The 24,678-nt window shown below is 22.7% G+C and overlaps 1 protein-coding gene across 2 annotated transcripts in view; it reads left to right on the forward strand.

Annotated features, from left to right (window-relative positions):
• The first annotated feature begins 749 nt into the window (after positions 1-749).
• LOC129606076 (liprin-alpha-2-like) overlaps positions 750-24,678 on the forward strand; it is a 44,872-nt gene continuing 20,943 nt past the window's right edge. Inside the window, exons 1-2 of one of the 2 annotated variants that reach the window (XM_055516170.1) lie at positions 750-2,589; positions 4,931-5,324. In XM_055516170.1, coding sequence (XP_055372145.1) covers positions 5,076-5,324 — 249 coding nt within the window. In that variant the 5' untranslated portion in view covers positions 750-2,589; positions 4,931-5,075. Of the gene's footprint in view, positions 2,590-3,154; positions 3,276-4,930; positions 5,325-24,678 lie in introns of those variants that run through there. The other variant, XM_055516171.1, reaches the window with a different exon arrangement.

Consider the following 24,678-nt stretch of genomic DNA (forward strand, 5'->3'; position numbering starts at 1 on the left):
AACATATGAAAATGCTAAAATGCGAAATTGAATAACAGCACAAATTCAACTTTTTGATTTCTACAATCCTCTCCCGTCAAAACAAATTTAGGATTTTTTCGATGAATTAAAAAAATAAGTAATTTTTTGTGTTATTTCAATTTTCAATTATTAAAAATTAGCGTTTACACTTAATTACAGCTTGAAGCCGACTTCACCCAATTTCGAGCTCATATTAAACTTACTTGACTTAATATTTTCAAGTCAAGTCGATCCGATATTAGCTTAAGTTGAAAATTGACTACATATGCGCGGGCTGAAAAATTTAAAGAACACCTTTTAGTTTTAGCTTGTCAGCTAATGTCGAATACAAATTCATTTTAACTAAAATAGTTTTAGTTTGTACCGGACACGATCAGCCATTTACACAAAGTAATATTCGAAAAAAAAAGAACAAGCAAAAACGTATCAATTTTATTAAAAATTTAAAAAGGTTTTTCTTTCAAAGGCATTTTAAGAAATGGACTGCCATAATAATAGGCTAAATTTCAAAAATATAAACGACCATTAATAATAATACACTAATTTGCTTGACTAACCAGTTGAACCATAAGTTTCAAAAGTTTGAATACTTTGGAGGAAACCGATTCAAACTTTTTCACCCCAATTTCTAAACCCAATTTAAAAAAACGCTACCACACTGTCTATCAAAACTGACAATACCGATTGTCAATTTTGTTTTTTTGGCAGCCATATTTCATTTTTAAATAAGTTTATTACAACAAAATATACTCGTATTGGATTTTTCTATATTTTTTTTTTTGTTTTTATCAAAAAGTCTCCAAAAGAAGCAAAAGAAAAACAAAATTAAAAAGAAAAATCATGAAAAAAAAAACATTTCTAACTTCAAGCAAATCTCCGCGCTTGCAACAATTTGACGTTTTCTTTTTCGTAGCAAGAAAATTTTTTTATTTAATTATAATTTTTCATTTATAAAAATGTATTTAATAATATTAAAAATATATAAAACTTGAAAATAAAAATTTCTTTAATAAAATTTCTACAATATTCACTTAAAATCTATTAAAAATTTATAAAATTATCGGTATTAAAATCAAAAAAAAAAAAAAAGATAGAAAAAAGTGTAGAAGGCAAAAAAAAAGTCTAAAAATCTTTTTTTATAAAAAAAAAGCAAGAAATTCATGCAGAACACGAGACGGGGCGGCTAAATTGATTTTAATTCAACTCAAAAAAAAAAAACAAAAAAATACAATAGAAAAATTAATTTTTTTTCTTGTTATAAAAAGTTCAAAAAATAAAAAAACGAACAGAAAGATAAAATCTTTTTTTTTGAGTGTTTAAACGGGGGTGTTTATTAGAGTTACAAAATAAAAAAAAAAAAAAAAAAACAAAATGAAAAAGAAATTATGCAAAAAAAAAAATTCATATTGAATATTTTATAAGTACACATTAATTATAAATGACACATAAAATCTAATAAGATTTCAAAGAACTCACAAATAAGAAAAAAAAACTGATAAAAATAAGAAAAAAAAACAACAAAAGTAACAAAAAATTCTTGTAATCAAAAAATGAAAATGAATATTTTTCGTGGTTGTGTGTGTTTTTTAAATATCAAATAATAAATTTGTAAAAATGTATAATTTTATAAACGCAACCATATATACGGCCGTCTTTTGATTGTAAATTGAAACCACCCTGTCAAATAAGGCAAACTTTGCAACCACAGGCAAAAAAAAAAACTCAGAATTTTTCATGTTTTCTAATTACTACTAAATTCATCTTTTAATTTTAATTCTAAATAATCACCCCCCTTTTGAAGAAAAAATATAAGATATAGAAAATTTTCAAATTAAAATTTGTAAAGGAAAAAAATCAAATAAGATTTCTAAAATCAACATTTTAAGTTGGAAAAGTACACCAATCTACCTACCTACATGAACTTATATACATATATTTAAATTACCATCATATATATGTACGTATATGTCAACCTACATAATATTATATACATAAATGCCTATATGTACCTATTCAAGTGAGACTATGGTGTGTGCTATTTGAAAAGATTTTTTTTTTTTTTAAATGAAAATCAATTTACTAATAAAAAAAATTTTGAAATAAAATGTTTGGAATTTTTGAAATTTTTTCAATTTAAAAGAAAATTTTTTTTTAAAAAATATTCAAATTAAAAGAAAAAAAAAGTAGCCAAAATCAATAATGTGAATTGTAATATTAAAATTAAAAAAAAAAAAACTCCTTTAATAACAATAAAAAAGGAAAAAAAAATATTTGTAAAAATTTCTTTTTTTTTTTTTTTGCTTTGGTGTTTTATTTTTTTTTATATTATTCATTTATTTTTTTATGTTTAATAGTAGGTACCTACCTACATACTATCGTGGGGTGTTTTCAGAAAAAAAATCTTTTCATTGAATACATAACTACTCAACTATATGTATGTGCTTACATACATAATTTGTAATAAGTATTTTCTGTGGATATTATCTATATACATACATACATCACAATATATAACCAAATATGCATAAGAAACTACGATATAACAGGATAATATACATGAGTATATAGGTATATTTATATATAAATAAAATTATATATATTATGTACTTATGAACCATACGTGGTCTAGATTATTTATATTATAACTATATGTATTACATATATTTTAAATATTCCATAGAATTATTGTTCATACATATTAAATTTTAATATAAAAATATTATGTACATGCGAGCAGTATATGCATATGCATATAATCATATATATATTTAATACAAAGAAAATATTACTATGTATGAGTGTGCGTAAAAAGGAATTTTTATATTCCCATTATAAATAATAATTATTATTTTGATAACAGAGAAAAAGAAAAAAAAAATAATAATAAATTTAACAAAATAAATAATAATAGATTAACAATAATAATAAAAAATATATTTAAATAAAATTTCAAATTAAATTCAAATCAAGTGTAAATGTCATTAAAGTTTGAAGAAAAAAAAAATATTTTGATTTTTTGTTTTAAATTTGTGAAAACAAAAATTTTCTTATATATTTTTTATTAATAATACTTATTATTACAAAAATATTTTTGGGTATCAAAAGAAATTTAACAAAATAAAAGTATTATAATTGTTCTTATTTTTAAATATTGCCAAATTGTTAAGGTATATTTAATGATAATTACGAAGGAGTGAAAAACCAAACATTTATTAATTATTATAAAATTATAATATTAACCGATTAATACATATGTAAGTAAAAGGTATATATGTATGTATATATAAAATACATATAAGTGTAATATATTATATTTCATGTGTAATACAAATTTATGTATGTATAAAACAGTTTAAATAAATTAACACAAAAAATATTTTACCTAAATTATCAACAAACGAAATAATTATTCAATGAAATTACGAAAAAAAAGAATAAATAAAAATTTAAAGTAATTAAAAGATAACTAATTAACAAAATATAAATTAATTTAAGATTCTTAACAAAAAAATAATAATAAATACATTCTAAATAATTATTTTAATTACATAGGTACATGTTAATTTATATAATTTATAATGCAATCCTACTTACTTATGTAATAGAAAATATGTGTATAATAATATCTGCCTAAATAGGCATCCATATATTTATTTATATTATACTTAGCTAACTTAAAAAATTTATATAATTTTATAATTCCGATAAAAAGATATAAGTACATAAATATTTGGTGCTATACATAACTAATTATTATTTTAACTTATAATTAACATACGTAATGTTATGATAATTTAATAAAAAAAAGCCAATATATTAAAATTAATAATAATTAAAATAAAAAGTAAATAAGTATAATTCATTTTAAATATTATTTTAATATAACCATATTAAATATTTGATAATAGTAATTATATATTTACGTATACATATATGCATATTAATTATTACTATATGTTATACATACTTAATTCATTAATTACCTTAAAAACCATACCTCTCTTTATTATTACTTATATGTTTTTATTTTATATGTACATAATATTATTGTTGTTCATAAATTAACATATAATATACACTTATTATATATATTAATAAATTCATATATATATATATATATATATATATATATATACGCATATATGTATATGTATACTTATAAGTATAACATAGTTATCAGTTGATATACACGAGTAATATAATATCTATTTTGAATTACATGTTCAATAATTTGTTGTCATTGAATTAAAATAAGAGTATTAAAAATAATGTGTTTAATTAAATAATATAAATTTAAAATATAAAAATGAATAATGAAATCATTTAAAAAAAAAATCAATGATTATACCTACTTAATATTTAATACAAGAATAAGTTAATAATGAAATGAATAAATGGTTAATTATAATTTTTAGTTAAAATTGAAAAACAACAATAAATTAAATAGATTTCTCGAAAATAAATATAAAAATTAAGTATGTTAACACCCAACGCAAAAATTAAATATTTATTAAATTGTTTTTTAATTATAAATTAAAAAGAAAATAATTTACAAATTTTAATGAAATAAGTTGAAAGTGAATTTCTTTTAAATTGAATATTGTTTCTTGTTTATTAATTAATTATATTTTTTAAGTTGTGTTTATACTTATCAATTATTAAAAATAACTTTAAAATTTGATTTATAATTTCAAATTTTAGTGTCCTTTTAAATATTTATTTTATATTTTAATTATTTTTAATTGTTTTTATCTTAATTTTAATTTTGTTTATTTATATTTTGTATACATAAACAAAATATAAATATGTATTCTTAATTAATTATTAATATTTTTGATTAAATAATTGAAATAAATATATTTTTTTCTTTATATTTTTTTTTGGTGATTATGATTTTACACAATTAAAGAATATAGAAATACAAATAAAATAAAAGTAAAATTTATACTAAAATTAATTGTTTTTTAAATAGTATAAATAAAACAATAACAAAAAATTAATAAGATTTGTGAAAAGAAAAAAATTTATAATAAGTATATAAAAAAAAAGAAAAAATGTGGAACATGATGTGCGATGTAATGCCAACAATATCTGAGGATAGTATATCCCAGAGATCATCACAATTTAGTGGTGAAGATGCTAATTTTGAGCAATTAATGGTTTCAATGTTAGATGAACGTGATAAATTAATGGATAGCTTAAGGGAGGCACAAGAACGTCTCTCTGAATCTGAAATGAAATTACAAGAAGCTGAAAAAGAACGTGATAGTTTACATAGGCAAATAAATGCTAATTTACCACAGGTTTGTGTTTTTTTATATTTAGTACTTATACTTTTTACTTAATATATTTATACATATTGAGTTTATTTATAATTTTTTTATAAAATACGTTTCAATATCTATAAAAATTTGTTCAAATTCTTTTGAACAAAATTATTCTCTATTTTAAAATAAATATTAGAAATTCGAAATCTAATTTTAAATATGTACCTACAATTAGCTATCAAACACATATTATCTGCTTGTTTTAAATTTGGAAACAATTTTGAGTTACGTTCAAATGATTGTGGATTTTAAAAACGATTGTTCATTGGATTGAAGGGCATCCAATTCTCATATGCGAAATCCATAGAAGCAAATCAATTGATCCACCATTGGGTTTTGTGTAATTGTTTTCTTTAAGATTTAGTTGCGTTAGAATTAAGTTTTATTTTCATATCATACCATATAATGTCTCCATTGGAGATAAAGGTGGACTGTTTGTGGGCCACAGCATTATTTCAATGTTTTTGCCTTGCAGCCAACACAGTATCGTCTTAGCAGTATAACATGATGCTCAATGCTATTGAAAAATGTATTCGTACTACTTAAATACTTATATTCGATTCAAAATTTGATAAGTGTTACTTAATTCTAAAATAACCTTTCACTGGTATTGGATGTAAGGGTTGGGTATAGGATCTGTTTATCTTTATTCTTATGTATCAAAATCTTATATTTACAAAAATTTTATTTTTTTGTAACAAATCTTATATTTATTCTCAAAAATCTTTCTCATTTTAGTTTAATCATATTACTTAACCATAACTTACTGCGAAAGAATTAATATATTCACTAACCCAAGATAATTTATTATTTCAGTACTTACTAAGTACTGAGAATTTTATAAAAAGTAAATAATTAAATTTAAAAAGTGTTTGCTTATTTTTAAAATAAAATAAATAATTAAAATTCAAAATACTTGCTTATATTTCTTTATATTACTTATTATATATATATAAGAAATGTATTTAGAAATTTTCCAATTTCATTGAATACGCACTTTATTGGACTTCAAAATATTTGTTTTCTTGTTGTCGGTAAAGGTTTTCAATTTACTTTACACTTGTAAAATGAAAATTATTTTTTTTTTGTATTCTAATTTTAGTTATAAAATTTTTACAACTAGGTCAACTTTAATTAACTTCTAAAAGATTTCCTTTTTTATTCTTAATAGGTATAAGTATAAGAAATTATAGATTTTCCCAATTTAATTATTTTTAATTTTAACATTTGAAAGAAAAAATAAGAAAATAAAAATTACTGAAGTACATGACGTTCTCAATATTTTTCATGTCACTATATTTCATTGGCTTTTTCGTATTCCAATTTTCCATTTTCTGAGAAAAAGGCATAAAAATGATTTTTATCCTTACACATAAGTATATTTACTGCCGATTTATTGTACATTAGCATTTTGTGTGTTATGTAAATTGCAGAAATTAAAAAAAATGTAAGTATAACAAATTCGTAATTTCGTTTTTTATGTACGTAAACTACAATCCGAATTTATAGAAAAGGTTTTGGCTTTGCAACTGCAGGACTAGTACTCGTAAATAAAATATAGTAGTTTGAAAACATATCTTATCCAATTTTGAGCATTTTACGTGGTAGTAACCATATAGGAAACGACTCTCAAAAGAGTCGACTCTTGAATGTTTTTCTGTGTTTTAATTTATGTAAATTGAAGAGTGCATAATACTTAAGCTTTTATTAGTTATCTAATTCAAATAAGTCGGTGTCTTTATGGATTTGAGAATTCCAACTAGAAATGATTATCCTGATAGTTGGTCAAATTGACTTAGTTTTTTTTTTACTTTTATTATTAAGTATAAAGTATTTAATATAAAAAGTATATCTATTCCTTATTTTCTTCGAAAAATAAAATTTTTTGCTTACAAAAGAAAAAAAAATTAACAAAAGTAAAGAACAGAATACGAAAAAAAAAATACGCAAAAATAATAATTATAACAATAAAATAAAAAAAAAAAATAAAAAAAAAAAACAAATTTTCCACTTCATTTTTAATTGAACCAAGTTAGTAAATTAAAAGCAGGCAAGGGAGGCGGTTTTCATTTCTAATTTGTAAAGAGAATTTCTAAAGAAAATACAAAGAAAAAGAGAAAAAGCACAAAAAATTTTCCTCTAAATTGATCGAATTCAAGAAAATTACAAAAATAAAAAATAAAAGAGCAAAACAAAGAAAAGCACAATAACCGTTAAAGAAAGGCAGCAAAACAAAAAAAAAATGCTGAAAATAGAAAAAAATGAGTCAATGTCGGTATCCTTTTTTTTCTTCCTAATTATCCTTTTTTTCATTTATTTTGTTGTCTTATAAAATTAAAGAAAGGGTTAACATGAAATGAAGAAAAAATGAAAAAAAGAAGAAACAAAAAAGAAAACTGTCAGCTCAAGTATTTTTGTTTATTTTTATTGTTAGTCCTGTTGTCTTTGCAAATAATAAAATAAGTAATAAAAAATAAAGAAAAAAAAAACAAAATAATAAAAGAAGAAAAAATTCATAAGTAAAAATAATATTCCATTAGTAAAATATTTACAAGGTTTAGAATTACGTACACAAGGAAAATTTAAGTATAAGTAAAATTTTGTGCATATCGACATACTCGTGATTATAATGGTTTAAAAATTGGAGTTCAAGAGTTTTACGTATATGTACGAGAAGTTTTTAAATAAATTGCACACTAATGATAAATTCTAAAAGAAAATTCTAAAAGAAAAGAGCATGGAGTAATTGCTGACGTTGGCAAATTTGATATTCGGATTTTAAATTATTTGATCATGTAAATTATTTACTCATTTCATCCGATCAAATCACAATTGAATTTTAATTTTGGCATAAGTAAAAGTTTTGTTAATCTAGGTATTGTTATTATAAATACTTCTTTCTTCTTAGTTGCCGCAATTAAACATACTTACTTAAATTAAAATATTTTTACTTAAGTAATACTTTTTTTAATTCCATCACATTGTGGTTCTAAGTATATGAGTAGTGAGTTGTTAAAGACTATAATAAACAATATAAACCAACCTTATTCATTCAAATCAAAACAGCTCATGCCATTTGATACCCAAAATTTTGTAAAAACATGCAAAACTGAATTATTTGCTGTGAAGCTTCAACAATCGCAAATGAACAACGCGTTAAAACCCTTTGAAAAACTGAATTTAAAATAAATTATCTCAAGCTATATTTCTATAACTACACGCAGTTGCCGATGATACCATTACACTATTTTATACTTACTTGTTGCATACTTCTAGAAAAAAAATTCTTTGAATTTATAAGTATAGAAAATTCAAATTACGACAATTTTATTTTAAATTATCAACACCATCTTAAATGGCCTTTACTTTTTACATGTATGTATATATGTACATATCTACTTAAGTTGGAACTAATTAAATTTCAAATTTTGTATTTTAAGAGTTATAAACTTGGTTATTTGCCAATATTTTTCTTATCACGTAGCAAAAATTTAAAAAAACTTTTTCCATAGTGAGCAAGAAAAAAAGTAAACTTTATTTACATTTCTTTTATTTGATCAGCTTCATAACATGCTGGCGTGCAAGTATGTTTGTGTAATTTTATACATAGGTTCATATATTTATAAACTATTATAACTTATTTATTTTTATTAATATATTTATGTATCTAGAAAAAGAAAAATTACTTTTAATTATTTTAGTTCAAGTTTTATGTAAACGAAACTTCACTTTGTTTATCTTGGACTTTTTCCAATATTTTATCAAACTAAATCCAATATGATTAATTAAAATTGCAACAGTTATCCAATTAATAGAAATTAAATATAATTTCTAATTTATTTATAAATTATTATTAAATTGACTAATGTAAACCAATATTGTGTGTATTTTTTGAAATTAATCAATTATTATTCTATATACTTACCTTGAGCTTGAATACTTTCAGCTCATTTTGTACTTAAATAATTAGTATTTAAAAATAATTTTACAGATATATAAATACTTCTTTGGGTTTATCAAAAGTAAAAAATCAGAAATGATTTGAATACATAAAAATCAAAATTAACTGGTATTGTTGGTAATTACGCACTCATTAGTTTATTCAATTTTATTTATTTTAATTTTTTTTGGACTTGTTGCAATTAATTTGTTTTAACATAAATTTTTGCAATAAAGAGAACTTTGTAATTCTTCTTTTCCTAATTAATATTGAGAGAGAAAGGTATACTCAGGATAAGAGCTAAATATATATAGAATTTTGACAGAACATACTTTTTGCGATTCATTTATCTAGCACTTATATTTTTTATACCATCACACTGCCTTTCACCTCCATCAGAAATTTTTCATATTCATCATATTCTAAGCTTCTATTTTTCATATAAGTATCATCTTTACGATAAATCTAGTTACAATAAATATGTGTGTATGTATATACATATATGAGAACAGTTATGAATGTGAAAAATACATTCTTTATCAAAAATTTTGATTTTATTGCCTTTCTACAATGTTGTTACAGTTATTTGTCTGATTGGTCACCCTCCAATTTGTGAAAATTTTAAATGGCAAATGAAATTGATGTATTGACTTTATCATGCCACATATACCTACTTATTTTAGAACACAATAAATAAAGATTAGAAAATTTTGTGTTTGTTTGGAAAAAACTTTGCTTTAATGTTTTGACCCTAGGTTTTCGCCTGATAGACATATTATTTCTGAGCTTTTTTAACATTATATTATATAAAAATGTAGACCAAAATATATGGCTCTTCTTCCTGTAAAAAAAACCGATAGGTTAGTAACTTGTAATTATGAGTAAATAACGATTAAGGGAAAATTGATTGGAGAAATTGTTTGAAAATTTTGAATTTGCATTTTAATATCTCATAATGAAGAAACTTTGAAACTACTGATATACTGTTAGAATAGAAATTTCTTTAGATATTACAACTTTCAGGCCCCATAACTCGAGAAGGAGGGTCCACAAAGTAAAATGTACAGAAAGTAATTCATATCAAGATAATTTTTAATCAAGTTGTTATTTACTAGAAAGTAAATATAGACCAAAGCAAATTCAGTTTAAATAAATCATATTCAAATTTTGTTCAATCAATTCTTGGAGTCTTTTTTTATCAAAATTCCATTGCCATAAATATTGATTCCTTGAATTTTTTTGTACTCTGATTTGTCTATACATATACAAATATAAAATATTTATATTATAAGTGAACACTTATGTAAATTTTATTCAACTAATAATATTAAGTATTATAATAATATGTATTCACAAATAAATATAGAAAAATATTACATACTTACTTAATTCTATTGTATTTAGTAATACTTGTAAAGTACGTTATATAAGTAAATATATATTTACTTATACTCGTAGTAAGTATATTGTAAGCAACGTCTGTCTGTGTATGCTAATGTATTCCTATAAATCCCATATACTACATTATAGTGCATAAAATAAAGAAGGAAATATGCACTATTATTTATAATATTTTTTTATATTTTAGTTTTTGTTTTTATACTATTAAATACTTAAATAAGTATACCATTACAACCCATTAAATGCCCAAAGGGGTTAAGAATAATAAGAAATAAACATACTTTTTTTTTGTTCTGCTTTTATTCATTTCTATTTTATCGTATTGTAAGGTTGGTAATACTATAATCCTTAAAAGTAATCATACTTTGCTTTACACATATATAATAAAGAATTATATGCTAAAACGTGTATGTATGTACGTGTATACAATTTATGTTTGTAGGAATAAAATAAAAAGACATTCATTATTATTTATTTCTAGACATTTTGTTTTTTTTTTTATTATATTTTTACTTACTTATCAACAAAAATATTCTCTCAATTCATATAAAAAAGTTTTCAATAGAAGTGTACGAAGAGTACATAAAATATCCTCCAAGTTTTTTACATAATCAAAAAGTATTGTGTATAAAGTGAATGTCCGACCGCCCTATCGACCCCGAAACTTTTGCTATTTTTTCGGTTAAATTGAAATGAAAAAAAAAAGTCAATTTTTTTTAGTGTGATGCTCGTTTTTTTTTTATTATTATCGTTTTATTCTTCTTTCACTCCGTTCCTATAGAAAGGAGAAAGGCAGGCAAGAAAAATTTATTCTTAATCGATTTTGACAATCGTATAAAATTAAAAATGAAGATTGGGAAAATATTGAAGGGGTTCTTAGGATATGTAGGGTATAGGGTAGAGGATGTAAGCAAAAAAAGAAATAAAGCAACACAAACCCATTTTTAATTCTTTGTAGTTCTTATCGTTTTTTTTCTTTTTTATAGTTTTTGTTTTTCTTTTCTTTTTTTCTTGTAACTGAAGTTTAAGAAAAGTAAGGAAGCAAAAATTATTATGAAGAGACGAAAAGATTGACGGATAGAGAAAAAGAAAAATTGAAAATAGAGAAAATAAAAAATTTTCCTACTGATTTCAGAAGGAAAACAAAAACGAAATAACAAAACAAAAATGTTTTCCATTCATTCCTATACAAAAGTACATGAAAATTTGTACGAGTATATACATACACACATTCATCCATATTTACCCATAGTAAAATAACCAAATAACATTTATGTATTTGTTTAGTGTGGAATGTTTATGAGTATGTGTATGATAAGGATAATTTAATACGTGATTGTATGTGTGAGTGGATGTTGATACACTTATATATTTGTATGTATTTCTATTCACATAAGTATATTTTCCAAGTTGCGCATTTATGAGTGTGTTTATACTCGTATAAGTATTTAGGAGTATATATTTGCATATTTACATAATTTTATACTTTACATTGGAAAGAAAATTTTTTTTCTTAGTTTTTGAAACTTTTTTGAAGCACATATATAATGTATGTGTATGTATTCATGTGTGTATGCATGTATATAATATATATATGCATGGATGTTTGAATACGTATGCATGTATATATTTTCTCTTATTATTACGAATTTGAATAAAAGGTAAACTAGGTAACTTTTAGCCATAATATAAATTTTTAGCATATAAAATTGTCAAATGAGTTTTGAAAGTCTTTAAAAAAGTCTTTCAAAATTTTGTTTTGAAAACCCGATGAGTTTCTCTAAAATATTCTTTATTGGACATGTTAGGCGAACCGTTATAAAATATCGAGAATATTTGAGCGGGAAAGGAGGAAAATCGAATTTTAATTTGAATACTTAGGCTTGTTACAAAACAAGTAAAAACCAATACTTACAGTATAACACTTCATATGATTGTCTTAATTTACCGAAAAATTTATTCAACAGTAGGGTCAAAATCATAGCCTCTATACTTTCAGTAAATTCAGAGGCCTCTTGCGGAATAATTTTTTCTTACTTACGAAAATTTACAAGGTTGTATATCACTTTATGATATGCATATCATAAAGGTGTCAATACACCTTTATATATATGCATATAAAAATTTCTCTCAACTTCTCTTGAGTATTGTACTTGAAGTGCTATTTTTTTCGAACCCCACTGCTTACTAATGACATAAAAAATATCAAAAGTTTAGTATTATTCTAAATAATCATGTGATTTATAAATTATTAAGCATTCGAGGAATTGTAATTAATCTTGCTTAAATTACAGATGTTTTCATAACATTTAAAGTAAAAATTACCCATTTTTATCTGCAACTTTTGTTATCTTAATTTTAAAATTTGTCCTCTTTTACAATAATGAAAAACAGTTCCCCTTTATTGTCTTTATGCAAAAATCTTATAAAATTTCTGTAGCTGTTGCTATGCTAAATTTTTTTTACATTTATCTTAAGAATTCAACAAATTTCATTTTTTTTTTTTATATTTTAAATTTTATATCCATTTATATCCTTGCGTGTTTTGGGCCTTTTTATATGTATAAACATTTGTACATATATTATGTGTATAGTACTCTTATTTATATAATTGTAGTTAATATTTTCCAATTTGTGTATACATACATACAAAATGCAACTCTTAGAATTTTTATATAAGAAAATGTTTAATGTATAAGTACGTTTGTATTTACTGTAGATTTGTGTAGATTATTATGAATTTGTGTACATATTTAAGTATATGTACGTATATATAAAGAAATTTGTAGGTACATAGTAAATAATTATATGTAGAGAGAAAATGCCGGTGATCTTCTTGTTTTCTTTTTGTGTTATTTTTTATTTTCTTTAATTTTTTCTGTTTGTTGCTCCCTACTGCATTTCTATATTTTTATTAATTTTCTTTTTTTATTAAGAAAAAATTATAGTGAATTTGTGTAGTGAGCGAATATAAGTGTGCGTATTCTCAAATATACATAGGTACATATTTTAATTTATATTTTTTACTCCGTTTATTTGTAGGTTTTATAAATATATTATTTTTTTTGTTGCAATAATAAGTTGAATGAATTTTTTTATTGCATACTCATACGAGTACATATATTTGTATATATCTTCGTATTACATATATGTACCTACACAAAGTATAGTATACCATCTTTATAACTTTACGAACAGAATACGTATAACATATTTCAACTGCTATGGATAGGAATATAGTATGGGCAATGGGTATGTATGTATTGTAGTATAATAAAAAAAAAATAATAACAACTATAAATGTTGACTAAAATAAAATTTTTGTAAGTATTCTTATTTTTTTTTAACATTTGTAGGAAGAAAAGGGGAGGTCAGAATTAAAAATGCCTATAACACATAATAGGAAAATTATAATTTCTTTTTAAGTAACTTTATTGATTATAAGAGCCTTTTTAATGGAAATCATAACACTTTCAGATCTTATTATTGTTGTACTATTGTTGTTATCAAACGATTACTAAGTTCAATTATTCAAAAATAGAGGTTAATTGAAAATAAAATAATTAGTAAGTTAGGAAACAACCATTAGAAATTGGTGTACTATAGAAATATAGTTAGAATTGAAATTAATTATACATGTTCTTAGATAAAATGGATTTGATGTTTTAAGTAAGTTTTAACAAGTACTCATTTGTAGTTAACTCTAAATTATCTTAAACCAAATTTTTAGTGATTGATCTTTGTTATAATAGAACTAATAATTTTCCATTTAGAGCAAATAACACAAAATTTGACAAATGCTTATGATTTCTTTTATTAGAAATTATTAGTTTTATTAGTTTTTCTGACATTCTTTATAAAAAAAAATTCCTAGATTGTAGTCGTTATAAATCGTTATAAAAAATGCACTAATTGTCTTGCAGCATTTTTAGTGTTTTTTTTACAAAGTTCTTCTTTTGTAGGTAAATATTTCGTACGTTATTTTGTTTGTCGCTATACTTTCGACACATAGATTTCAGTGTAATATTTATGATTAAAAAATCAAAATATTTCTGTATTTAAGTAAAATTAAATTTTTTTTTAATCCCATTCCTTCGCATAATTCCAATATTAGTTCAGATTTTGAAGTTAAACAACCTACAAGTTTGTGCGGAAACTGCTGTAGTTGTTAAGAAATTATAAATAAAGTTTTTCTATGAAACATTCTTCACCGTTTCTATTTCAATATTTAGGAAAAACCTTATTTTTGTTTTTTAATATTCATAACTTTATACAATACTTTCCAAGTTCGAGACTACATACATACATACATAAAAGTTTCGAGTAAATTTATATTGTTACAATTATTGTTTATTGCTTTGATACGAAAATATTTTATGCCAATACACAAGTACTAACCTACTTACTATAAAAAAAATGGCTAACCATTTATATCATATAGATGGAAAAAAGAATCAGAAACAAATATGGAGGAATAAAGAAGGGGTTATGAACATGAGGAAAAAGATAAGAAAAGAAAAATTGAAATTGAGAAGCTGTGTAAAACCAAAAGAAGTGAATAAAGTAAAGAAAGTATACAGAAATGAGATATAGAATAACAAAACAATAAGAAGAATACGAAAATTAAGATTATAAGTAATATGAAAATGTAAGACAGGAAAATGAGTAAGAAAGCTATAAATTGTGTGTAGTTCTCGTTTAGCCTGAAGAAAAGAGAAATAATTTTTTTTTTTGGTTTGCTAGTTAGTTAGTTGTAATGTACGTTTTTATATATAAGTAGTGCTTAGCTCCCCTTTTATAAGAAAAATAAGTAAGGGCATTTTTCTTTCACTTCCATATTCCAAAGGATAAAAAATTTGAAACAAAATTTTTGCTATTTCTCTTTTTATTTAAGAATAAAATGCATATATAATATATATATATATATATATATATATATATATACATGTACTTCTACATATTTTTAAAATTTAGACTTGAAAGTATAAAATTATAAAGGATGTGCGCCATGGTGATAGCAAATAATTTCCTTTTCTTTATTTCATCAAGCGATAAATCTTCTTTGTTTATTTAATATTTTTCTTAAAAATACGAGTATTGCTACATTCTTATTGTGTAATATTCCAGTTCGTAAGTGTTAATGTGTTGCTATATGATTTTTAATATACTGAAGTATGAATAGTGGTTAGTTTTTTAAATGCTAAAAATGAATGAGTATTAATTCAATGCTAAAAACGAAAAAAAAGGAAACAAAAGAATTTATTTTTTATTGTAAATTTGCATACTTATAGGCTTTTAAATAAAGAATGCCGAATTTTTATATTTGTAGTTCGTAAACAACTATTTACTATGTATGCATAGTAAAAATTCTTTATTTTTGGATTAGAAATTCGGAGACTGCTTCAAATTTTAATTGTCTGTTGAATCAAATTTGATTCAACAGACAATTAAAATTTAGAGTTTTATTAAAAAATAGAAAAAATAGCCTTTTAATCAGCAAAATATCAAACTAATAAAAATAAATATGACAGCTTGATCTCCACGGAATCAGCAGATTTATGTTACAATGTTTAAAATTTTATTCAAAACGCCTAATTTTGATTAGTAAATATATGTAATCAGCTACGAATAAATTACGAATTTAATGATACACGTTTTTATACTTGCTATTTTAAATATAATATTTATGCTAATATATGTATGAAAATTTTGTGTGTATATATACGAGTACCTACACAAACCTACAGGTATATATATATGTAGTTACAATTACCGTGATCCTAAGAACATCGATAGGCTTTGATCATATTTTATATATGTTTGTACATATATATGTAAATCTATAAATAATGGTACAAGTAGTTCGTATGCAAATCAAAATTATATTCTCATAAAACAACATTTTCATCTGAATTCATTTTAATGATGGTTAACGTTATGAATACGTATTACAAGTAAATGAATATTGTATGTAAATGTTTATAAAAAAAAATTTTTTCTACAAAATTTTTAACTAGGTTGATAGGTTGCTGGTTAAAATAGTTGGTTGTTTGATTAATATTATTCTTTTTCTACAATAACAATGGTTATATTATGATGAATCTGTACGTATATAATATATTATGCTAAATAGATGTGGATGCACAGCTATAAACATACCCAATATATACGTTGTTTTCTACTAAGGATATTATTATTGATATGTTAAATATAACTATGTTAATTGTATATGATTTACATACAAAAATAATTTAAATAAAACTATAGTTGATTAAAAAATGTACAGTAAAACTATATAATTTTTTTTTGTATACGAGGTTCATATATAAATGGTATAGTTGTATACGTTATTAATTTTGGAAAATTCATACGGCTACATTTACGGGAAAAAATATTAGATGAAAACTACAATAGAAATGGTAATATTCTTGTATTTAATTAAGTATATAAATTGTAGATGTATTTATAGATAAAACAAATAATAACTATGTATGTTTATGTAATCATAAAACTGTTTATGGTTTCTTACTTGCACATATGTAAACTCAGTTTGCTATTCATTTGTAATATTATAAATAATTTTTGTTGATTTGCTCCATTATTTTTTAGAACAAAAAATTTTCTGTTATTTATCCTGAATATTGAATTTCGTTTTTAAAATTTGTTATAACATTTGAATCCAAATATTATTTTTTTTAACAAAAGTTAATTTGTTTCACTTATTATTAATTTTTAATTAAAGTTAATGAATAAAAAAAACTCTTTTTCCAAATATAACACAGTAAGAGAGGTTTCGGATGGAACCAAATTTCGGATGTCGAGTTTATGTTGGGAACGCACTTCCCCATAATTAGAAGCGTAAATAAACTACTTTTAGAGAGATGATGGTTTGTCTGTCTATTTTCCAATCTGTGTTAATTTTACATTTTATCTACGGAACTAATTGATGGAATGTCTTGAAATTTAATATTTGAGTTCTGGTTGAATTGGTAAGTCACTAAGCGAAATTCTACTAAAATTTAAATGTACATTCTTCCAGGAATGTTAACTAATAGCTTAGTAACTTCCTTAAAATGAGAATCTTCTGTAACACTTTCGGCAAACGGGAGAAACACATGTGCTGATCACACTTGATTTTTTCCATTATACGTTCGCCTAAACTTAAATTAAGCTGCAGTTAAATCTACTTAACATTTGGTTTCCTGGTTATTTGTTCTTTATAATGATTATTATATTATTATAAATATAAGTTTCGATTCCGGCTCTAATTACTTTGGAACTAAAAAAATTTAAAAATTGCAAATGAACTTAGATCGCTTTCAAAACCAACCATTCACAAACACTACTTCCATTTACATAAAATGTATTCAATGAAAAATAAAATGTATAACCTGCTTACATAAAATATTAAATGGCAAATATTTACATGGTTATAGTTGTATATTTATAGTTATATTATTTAGTTATACAAAATAAAATATATAAGTATGTAATAAATATTTTATAAATTTTATATAAGTATGAAATATACATTAAGGTTATTTAAAGTTCTTGCGGTTTTCCAATGTTGTTTGAAAATGAAAAACTTTTTCTTTTTAAAACAAAAAAAAATTCATTTTTGTTTTTTTCTTTATTTTCATCAAAATATTTTAAAAATAAATAGCTAACAAAGTATGTATAGTGAGTTGGGTAGGTGAGGTTACATACTTTTTATCAAATTATTTCCAGTAGGCGAATATTTTTATAAAATGTTATAATGGTAGTGTGACAGGATATGGTAGCAATTGGAAGAGGAAGAAATCGAAAGAGGAAGAAATTGAACTTAATTTCAAAAGGAGTAACATTTACAATATTTAAAAATTCATTAGGAAAATTTTTATTTTTTATTGAATTTCTTTTATTATTTTCATATTTTTTTTTTTTTTTTTTTTCAACACATACGTTCGTACTTTTTACGAACTTAATACACATACTTATGCATAAGTTATACATGTATATAATAGGTGTACAGGAGAATTTTGCATATTTTAAGGCCACAAGGTTTGTTTTCTGTAACAGGTTGGTTTTATTTCATATTGTAATAGGTCAAAATGATGGTTAAATTTTACTAAAAATTATTTATAAATTTATTCTATATCTTATACTTATTAAGTAGCTATTAAATATTATTTCCTACTTAAAATCAATGAATTTAAAAATAGAAAACTTGATTAAGTTCCTTTTTAGTCAGTGAAAATTTTCTTATAAGTATTAAAAAAAAATTATTTTTCTCCATATTGCGTTAACTATTGATTAAGTGATATTTTTGTCCTAACGTAAATTCGAAGGGGTATAAGTGAATGTTTGCCCGTCCATCCCAGCTATAACTCAAAAACTAATTGAGCTAAGCTCATCAAATTTTCACAAATCCCGAAAGCCTGTTCAAAGCCTCGATAACATCTTCCTAATTTGGAAGATATGATCCAGGCAGTGATTCGTGTACAATTTCAATATTTCTGCTCTAAAATTTCAAAAGTTGTTTGGCATTATCTCAAAAATTATTGGAGCTACAGAAATTTCATATAAACAAGTATATTAGTGGAGTTGTTGTATTTGGTAAAACTATTCGAAATTTCTTGACTCGTAGTTGTGCCTGTCATACAACTTAGAAAGTGATACGGTCGTTTATTATAGAAACTATAGTGAAATAACCGCGCTGAAATTTTCAATAAATAATATGTTGATATGGCCATTATTTTCAGAATCTTTAAGATTGTAGGAGTTTATGTGATAACTTGCATATATAAAATAGCACTAGGTATACATATAAATAAACAAAGAAGTGTGAAACAGTGTGGCAATACAATTCTTAAATTCATTCATTCGTATGGGTGTCATATAAAGTTGATACGGTCAACTCTACCTATTCTCGTTTTGAATTAACTTTATTTCGATACAATTCTTTTTAGCCCAATTTTGACATTATAACCAAATATTATGAGTTTCAATGCAGTTGTTTTTTGTAATTAAATGACAATTTTTAATAATCTATACAATCAGCTATTATAACTTAAGATACATTTGCAGAACATGACCATATTATATTGGTATTAGATAGCCTTAAATGTATATGTATATATGTAGGCAGCCAATTTTAAATTATCAAATAATTTTATTGATCAAAATAATAAAATAATTCTAAATCATCACATTTTTAAGTGGTTTCCGAATTTAAATATTTTGAATAAAATCAATATTTGGAAAAATAAAAATTAATTTCTTTTAATTGGAAGAGCATGAATAAAATCATTGTGAAGCTTCTTATACTTGGGTAATAAGTTTTAAGAAATTGCAAAATGTTTTTAGAATAGATTAAAATAAATACATAATATTACAATATGACAATAAACTGACAGTAATGTTTCAGGAACCTGATAACTAGTTTTATTTTTTCGGAAATTTTGTTTTGCAAAATTTTTCGTTAACCTGTAAAAGCTATTCAAGATTTTATTACTTACTTTTTTCTACTAATAAATATTATTTTAACACTTTACTTACTCATACTTATTTACACATTATGTACTTTATGTACTTTACATAGTTACTTATATATACAAAATGTTAAATATAAAAAAAAATATAAGGTATGAATATGAAGGTCAAAGATAAAATCAACTTAAATGACAATTAAATAAAAAAAATTATACATTAAGTATTTTGGAAGGTAATCCTGGTAAAAAGTAACTAAAAAAATGTAAAATATTAAAGTATGTATGTATATACATATATAAATCTATAAGTTAATTTATATATGAAAGAAAGAGTAGAAAACGTACAAGTTTAGTCGAACAAAAAAGAAAAGCACGAGAATCACAAACTTACGAGTATGACTAGGAAAAATTAAATCTTATAAAGAATGCAATAAATTATTTGACAAAAAAAATAAAAATTTTAAATTTTCTTCTAATAAAAAGTCGTTTAATAATCACTTTTAATTACCGCCATTAATAGGGATTATGTGTATAAGAAATTCCCATTTTAATTTTATATAATTTTATTCCCATTTGGTTTTATTAATGATGAATCAGTTAAAACTCTTAATAAGCTTCTTTCAATGATTAATAGTGCACTCCTAAACGATTTTCTTTTGCTCATTATAATTTAAAATACCATTATGCTCAGTATAGTAGTATTTGAGGTGAAAATTAAATAATCTCATTAAATATGCTGTGTACATATTTCGAATGTACATCTGTTTAAACTGTAATTTTTCGACACTTAGATGTTAATTGAGTCAATTTTTAGGTTCAAATTTTTCATATTATACTTTTTTTTTAACAATCTTGTGATGAAAATTGTTTTTTCAGGTAACACTAAATTTGCAATGCAACTTGTAATCAATTTCAAGAGTTCCAAGTTTCACTTAAAAATTTTGAAATTTGTTTCAAGACTCAATGAGTCTTGTTATAATAAGTTTGGAAATTCTTTAGAGAAAATTTGTAATGAACAAACGGAAAAGTAAAGTTTACACACTAAGTATACAACATAGCCAGGTCGTATTTTATAGTTTGACTATGAATTTCTGTAAGTGCTTAGAATCTTTATTATCATACAAGGGAATTACGAGTATGATTTCTTTTATAAAGGTTTCCCTCTTATCCATCGGTTTTATATTTACGTTCAACTGTTTAATTTACACTATTATGTAAATTATTTCATTAAGTTCAATGTAATTTTGAATTTATATGTGAAAAAATTTTCAAAATTCAAATATTTTAATCTTAGATTTTTCAAATAAAAAATGACTAAAAAGGAAAATGAAAATATTGAAAACAAGAAAGTGAAAAATTAGCTTTCGATGCGGTCTATTTGTTGATTTGGTCATCAAATAGTATTTATTATACATACTCACATATTTCCATATTTTTATATAAGTACATACTTTTAATTTCTAAATATCAAAAGGAGGAGGGGAAAGTGCTGAAATTATTAATGTGCTGCTTACAATAGTCTTAACATTTCAATTTTTTATTTGCTTTTGTCTTGATCTATTTCTTTCCCTTTTTGTAATTTTATTCATAAATATTTTTTACTTTATTTTGTAAAAATAGGAAAAAAAAAGCTTCAAAAAAATTTTTTTTTTCATATTTTGAAGTCATTAGGTCTGTTGAAATTTTTCAATTATTTCAATAAATTAATTCAAATGATTAAAGATGAGTCAAAATAAAACGTTCCTACAAAAAACAGAGGCTGTTTTTTATAACAAAATCAAAATTTAAATGATAATATTATACATATATGTATGTATGTATATATGTTTGTGTTTGCATAAGTGCTTAACCCTTTTTTTTAAGCAAAACAGAAAAAATGAAATATGTTTGTATAATAAGCATTTCTTTTTTTCAAGATTTCAAGTGTGAAAGTTTTGATGAACACACAATAAGTTCGCATCAAACCAATGCGCTTTAGAGCAAAACCATTTATAACTATGAAATTGGTTACTCAGTAAGATTTATTTTGGTATAAAATCTTAGCTTTATTAAATGTAAGTAGGAATTTTGTAAACTGATAAACGAACGAACAAGTAAAGTAAAATTAATAACCAATTTTTTTCCAATTTGGTTGTAAAGGTGATATAAAAGTATAATAAAAATGTTTAGTATGAATTATATGAAGTTAGTTGTAAAATTCTTCGTTACCATGTTATAAAGTATTTATAATTTATGGTATTTAGGAGAGGTACAGTGAATTTGTTTCACATAGGATTCCATTAAATTTCAACATGTAATTGAAAAAACTTCAAATAATTAAATATTGGATATACTCAAGATTAAGTTGGATCACTTGGCAAGATTTTTTATTTAGTAAATTTAATTTTCTTTTGTCCAAAGTTTAATAATTTTCTTCCATGCTTTTACTTCGATGCTATATTACTTTTTGGAAATATTATTTATTTATTAAAATTTTGTATTGAAATATCCCAAAATAGTTTTGAGTATACCAAATTTTTATTTATTTTTTATTTATTATTATTTTCTCTAATAAATTTTGAAAACATCATTATTTAGCGGCAATATTAAGCAATCTAAACAGATGGTTAATTTAATTCCAAAATTTCACCAAATATTTTATATTATAAAACATTTTTTTTCTTTGTTTTATTTCTAAATGGACATTTTATATTCGATGAGAAATGAAATTTCTTTTTTTTATAACGCAGATAGAAAGAGAAAGAAAAGCAAAATGAATTGAAAATTGTTCCATATTTAGATTTTTCATGTTGAATGTATTATTATAATACGTACAACATTTATATACATGTATGTATATGTATGAGTGTGTAATATTTGCATTTAAATGTAAAAATATTTATGGATGTAAAAATGTATTAAATAAAGGTAAATTAATATTAAAGGTATTATTGGTACGAGTCCAACTTCGAATAAGTAATGTAATGATAATGTCGTACTTTGAAAGATTTTAAATTTGTTTGTTTAATAAAAACAGAATAAAATAATAATAATAAAAATTGCGGTACTATAAAGAGAATCGTATATATACCATACTTCTTCCTACTGTAACTGCACATTGTTTATAAGTATGTAACTAACGAGCCAATTATTTGAATTATCGTGTCGAATTAACATAAAAGAATCATAATGCTTTTATAATATACAAAGCTCTCATAAATATACAATTCAATATGAATAGCTTAAATTCAGAAATTTAATTTTATATTTGGTATACTTTAATTGGCTTTTAGATCAGAACATTTTCTGCTCTATATTAGAAGATTGTGGTCTATATTATTCGACTCTTTAATTTTTTTACAAAAATTGTTTTGTATCTTTGGTTGAAGTTATTAGCTATTACTAAAACTGCATTGAATGAATAAATTTTTGCCTAAAATAATTTTCGTTAGTAAAAATATTTTTAAATTTAGTTTTCTTTATACTCATCTCCTCCACTAGCAACACCACCATAAATCATCCTAAATGATAAAAAAAAAAAACTTTTTTTGTCAAAAGTACCGCACTCATTCTCGCATATACATACATACTTATACACATAAATATTTAAATTTCAAACAAAAATTTATAGAGAATATTATTTTCTCAATCGTAAATCACTATATAACATCCATTTTTATTTTACGATCACAACACAAGTAATAAAACTTTTCTATGTCAAATATTTTCATTTATATGCTCTATACATACTTATACATATATCGTTTTTATACTAAAATTAATTAATAAGTACTTCTGATTTATTTTTTAATGAATTAGTATCAAAATTAAAGAAGTTTCAAATAGTAGCAGAACTGAATTTGATTTTTAAACGCCATATTAAATTACTATTTTATTTACATATTAAATTACTTAAGTATTAAATTTTTTTAATGAAAAGCGAAAACAAATCAGTTACTTGTGTAGCTAGTATTGATATTGCAGTAATTATGGAAAATAAAATCAGAAATTTTGAATTGGAGCTTGTTTTTTAAGTAATTTATGTTACCTACAGTATAGAAAAAGAAAAAAAAAATTAGGTGATTTTTAAGAAAAAAATATTTATTTTTTTTTATGGCAGACTTTTTTCATAGTGTCAACGAAATATTGTAGTAATGGAAAAGTAATGGATTTTAAGTGAATAGCAATAATTTGTTAGTCTTTTTGTAATTTTTTTGTTGTCATTTTTCTATTCACAATAGTAGTCTTGCTTATTCATCCTTTTAAATTTGAAATTCCATATTAAATTCCACTTTTTATAATACCCTAAATTTGTGGTAGATATCTTGTATATTACAGTTTTATATGAACGTTAATGTACATAATTTATACGTACATACATATAATGTATTTATGCATATTTGTAATTTAGATCAAGAACTGCTTAAACTTACTTATATTTGCTTAAATATTTTTTTTTCCATATTTTCGTTCATTTTGATATTTTGCAATGTCATAAATAAATAAATTTTGCTTTTGAAGTATAACATATGTATGTATA

Source organism: Condylostylus longicornis, unplaced genomic scaffold (assembly GCF_029603195.1).
Source record: "Condylostylus longicornis isolate FDR11 unplaced genomic scaffold, ASM2960319v2 ptg000017l, whole genome shotgun sequence".
NCBI lineage: Eukaryota > Metazoa > Arthropoda > Insecta > Diptera > Dolichopodidae > Condylostylus > Condylostylus longicornis.